The 4,724-nt window shown below is 58.3% G+C and overlaps 1 protein-coding gene across 1 annotated transcript; it reads left to right on the top strand.

Moving 5' to 3' along the window:
- The first annotated feature begins 1,798 nt into the window (after positions 1–1,798).
- LOC136473156 (zinc-finger homeodomain protein 2-like) lies at positions 1,799–2,953 on the top strand. Its single transcript, XM_066470840.1, has one exon. The coding sequence runs from the start codon at positions 1,799–1,801 to the stop codon at positions 2,714–2,716; it is 918 nt and encodes a 305-aa protein (XP_066326937.1). The 3' UTR covers positions 2,717–2,953.
- Positions 2,954–4,724: the final 1,771 nt, after the last annotated feature.

The raw sequence follows: 4,724 nt of genomic DNA on the forward strand, positions 1-4,724 counted from the left end.
CCAAAGCCACACCACACCACCTCCACCGTCTCGCCACAGGGCGACAGGTGCGCGGAGCGTGTAGCGAGGAGACAGGGCTAGATTGGGGGTAGTAGAGCGAGAACCGGCCAGACAGAGAGATGTGTTTGTGTGGCTATGGGGCCGTTTGGTATGGCTGTGGACAAGCTCCAGGAGCAGTTTCGCTGCTCCACCAGCCAAACGGTAGAGAGTGACTCTGCTCCACGTTTGGAGCCACGGGAAACATGCTGAGAGAGGCGAGGAGAGAGAGTAGGAGCAAAAAAAATGTAGCTTCCTCCAGCTCCGCGATAGAGAGTGGGCCCAGAACTGGCCGGTGGCCTGATTTGCCCCTAAGGCGCGCCGGCGCGGGCGACGGTGGCGTAGGGGTGTCGCGGGGTGCACGATTGTGCTGGGGCGCACCTCATGCGGGCGTCGGGTCTGCCCCGGACGGCGCAAGGATGGCTGGCGGAGACGCATGAGGATGTGGCCGCAACGGCAGTGCTCGAGGCGCATGCGAGGAGGGAGGGAGGGAGGGCGCATGGCCGCGCAGCGCGCGTAGTGGCCGGAGCTCCAAATGCTGAATTGGAGGAGAGAGCTGGCGTGGAGGGCAGAGCCGGCGCAGGCGCGGAAGCGTGGCCCCATGGCGCGCTGCGAGGCGCGGGAGGTTGAAGGAGATGCGTCGGCGATAGGCCACGTGCGGTTCGACCAAACAGACAAGGTTGGAAAAAAAGAAAAAAAAAGAAAAAAAAAGATATTATAGACAATTCATTCTTTTGAGCCTGGACTTCTAGTGTACAAGTTGTATTATCTGTACTCAACACAACACACTCACACCACCACACACTCACACCTCTAGAAACTACAACCTATACACATTAAACGTCCTTCTGGAGATCACATTAAACGTCATTCTGGAGATCACCAAAGCTCCACAAGCCTCGTAGACTAAACGACGAACACGTTGTAGTCCCATTATAGTACCACGTGATTGTCCAGGACCTACATGAAATAAATATGGGTGCGAGACCAGAAATTCTGCTCTCCAGGGATCGAACTCCGGCCGGCAAGCCCCAACACCTGGGCACTTGCCACCCGAGCTAACTAGTAGAAGTTGTTTTTGTCCAACAGTCAAAAAAAAAAAAAAAAAAAAACTGCTTCAGCTCTCCGGTGAATCTGCTCCAAAAGCCACAACTGAAGCACAGGCACAGGCACAGGCACAGGCACAGGCACAGCAGCCGCTTGCCTGCCTACATGCTGCTGCAGCAGCCTGTTGCCGCGCAGTGCCGCTGCCGATGCGTCAAAATTAGCAGCAGGAGCGTGCACAGTTTACGGCTATTTTTTTCTCCTCAGGGCCTGTTTAGATGCCAAATTTTTTTGCAAAATGCACTGTAGCACGTTTCGTTGTTATTTGGTAATTAGTGTCCAATCATAGTCTAATTAGGCTTAAAAGATTCGTCTCGTCGATTTCGTCTAAACTGTGTAATTAGTTTTATTTTTTATTTATATTTAATGCTTCATGCATGCGTCCAAAGATTCGATGTGACAGAGAATCTGAAAAATTTGGCAAAATTTCTTGGAACTAAACTGGACCTCACTTTCTCTCGATTCCCCTATTACAGCTACAGCTACAACACACTCTCCTGTAGCTATTACAAGCCACTAGGCTCTTGCTGTTTAACCTCGGCCCGGCAAAGAACCTACTGGAAGTCGGAAGGGAAAAAAGGAAAATAGGAGTAGCTAGTAGGAAGCAAAGCCTCCCCGTGCGGCGAGCCGCCGACCACGTCGTCAGTCACCGACAGCCATGGACTTCGACGAGCACGATGACGGCGACGAGGAGATGACGCCGATGCCCGTGAGCTCGAGCTACGACGCGCCGATGCAGCCGGGGCTGGTGGGATTGGGAGGAGGCGGCGGCGGCGGCGGGACCCCGAAGCCCGGGGATTCTGGAGGCGGGAGCTTCAGGACGCCGGGCGGCGTCGTGGTGGGAGGAGGCGGTGGCGGTGGCGGGGGCGCGGGCACCAGGTACCGGGAGTGCCTCAAGAACCACGCGGTCGGCATCGGCGGGCACGCGGTGGACGGGTGCGGCGAGTTCATGGCCGCGGGCGAGGAGGGCTCCATCGACGCGCTCCGCTGCGCGGCCTGCGGCTGCCACCGCAACTTCCACCGCAAGGAGTCTGACTCGCCCACGGGCGGCGGCGGCGCCGATCCCGCCGCCGCCCTGTCCCCGGCCGCCATCACCGCCTACGGCGCCGCCGCGGCGCACCACCACCACCACCAGTTCTCCCCATACTACCGCACCCCCGCCGGGTACCTCCTCCACCAGCACCAGCAGCTGGCGGCCGCGGCCGCCGGGCACATGCCGATGCAGCGTCCGCTCGCGCTCCCGTCCACCTCCCACTCGGGGCGCGTCGACGAGGGCGACGACATGTCCGGGCTGATCGGCCCCATGGTGGTGGCGCCCATGGTGGGCATGTCCCTGGGCTCGGGGGGCGGCCCGTCAGGGTCCGGCGGCTCCGGCTCCGGCAAGAAGCGGTTCCGCACCAAGTTCACGCAGGAGCAGAAGGACCGGATGCTGGCGTTCGCGGAGCGCCTCGGGTGGCGGATCCAGAAGCACGACGAGGCCGCCGTGCAGCAGTTCTGCGAGGAGGTCTGCGTCAAGCGCCACGTGCTCAAGGTGTGGATGCACAACAACAAGCACACCCTCGGCAAGAAGCCATGATGATCCTTCCTTCCCCGGCGCCGGCGCCAGTGCTAGCTAGTAGGTACACTACCACTGATCGCATTATATTGCGTCATCGATCTCCTCTCCTTAGCAGATTATTGCTAGCCTTTTTCGATTTGCTTCCTTCCTTTTAGCTAGAAAAAATGCAAGCTAGCTAGCTAGGTCCCCGTAGCGAGCAGTTCTTGGATTTAGCTATGATGGAGAAGACGGCCGTTGTTCTTTTGTCATCTTGAGTATTTTATTGTGGTTTCTTTGGCTGCGTGTTTCCTAGATGAGACGATCATGACGTTGGTGTTGGGAAGGAGGAGGGCAGGGCATGGCCATTTGCCGATTTGGATCTTTGGAATGTACTGCTCCCTTTTGTGTTTGCAATTGAAAATTTCGATCGTGTCTGGGGATTTGGGTTGCATGGATCGTTTGTTTCATCTTTGTTTTCCCTCTCTCTCGTGCTTGGCCGAGAGCCGGGATTAAAAATTTTACTCCGCGGCCGGCCAGGCCTCCTGGGTCCGGCCATGGCCACCCTCCAGGGTCCAGGCTTTGCCAACAGCTAGGGCAGAACTCAGAAGCGTCTGTTCCTAGTCTCCTACAGCAGCTTAGCCTGCCAACTGCCATGCCCATGCATGCCAAGCAGCAGCAGCAATGCACTGCTGCATGCGCTTTCCAGCATCATCGATCGATCGAAGTGTGGCAGGAGTGAACTATTAGTACTAGCATTACTGTGACCTGTTCTTGATTATCCGTCCATCTCCACAGCCCCATTTGCACGCTTCTCAGCTTCTTTTTCTCTAACAAGTTAATGCTGGTCGACCAGCTTCACTGTTGCAATGTCACTGCTCGGGTCCGTAACGTTGATGATGCCTCTTCCACGATCTGTGATGAGCAGCACAGCGAAAGCAGTTGCAGAAATGCAGACTCGCAGTAAACGCTGACGAGTAGGAGCTGATCGAACTCAATGAAGCTAAGCTCGCTTTAATTACTTTCGATCGGCATCCTCCTCCTTTCCGCTTTTACTCCCACTTTGTGGAGTAGCTGATCGAACTCAATGAAGCTAAGCTCGCTTTACAGCCGGTTCGTTGCGGATTATTAGTGCTGACTGGTTTGGTGTCCGATTCAATTCCGGTTAGTGCTCGGCAGCATTTATGGCTACATTCTTGGCCATGCGATATGCAGTGCAAGCGTCCATGGCGTCTCCGTATGGAGGACCGGAGAGGAGGCAGCCAGATATTTGCCAGCCTTGCAAAATCCCTAGCTAGCTAGCTAGCTCCCTCTTTGTTTTGGAAGAAAGCAAAGCGCGAGCCAGAGGACGATCCGCGCTTCCTGTCTCTCTCCTAGTCTTTTTCCGCGCGCTGGCGCTGCCTTTCTTGTTCCGGGGGTCGCACGCGGCGGACGCTAGCTCCCTCCCCCGGCGCTGCGCAGGCAGGCTTTCCACACCGTCCGGCCTGCGACGAGCCGACGACCGCCGTCGTGGACTTCTTCTTCCTCGGCAGCGCAGTCGGCAGTCGGCACGCACACGCTAGGCTGGGGGCTGGGGCTGGGGCTGGGAACGGACGGTGGAGTAAAAAGCGCGTCGCGGACGGAGGTGGTTTCCTTTCGCATCGCCTCCTCGTGCTGTACTTTGGCGCGTCCCGCCATTACTGAAGCCCTCGTTAATGGCCAATCCGGGGGGTGCACGCACGGCCGCGGAAGGCGGAGCGGGGCAAGTGCGCCGTGCTGTGCGGTGGCCGGTGCCGCCGGCGGGCGCGCATGCAGAATCTGAAGGGGTGCACACTTTTGTTCTCTACTGCGCCTGCGCGCGCGGTAGGGGGAGAGAGAGAAAGAGGGAAGGTCGATCGGGCACCACCGCTGGGACTGGGAGGGCGGCAGGCCGGGCTAGTGGGATCTGTAGATCGGCGTGGACCACGGCGCCGATCCGTGCCGTGCGCGCACGGGAGGGGGTCCCTCGGCGCGGCGCGGCGCAGGACTCCGTCACGGAGCGGGGGCCTGGGCTGGGCTGTCTGTCTGTCTG

This window comes from Miscanthus floridulus, chromosome 8, assembly GCF_019320115.1.
Source record: "Miscanthus floridulus cultivar M001 chromosome 8, ASM1932011v1, whole genome shotgun sequence".
Classification (NCBI taxonomy): domain Eukaryota; kingdom Viridiplantae; phylum Streptophyta; class Magnoliopsida; order Poales; family Poaceae; genus Miscanthus; species Miscanthus floridulus.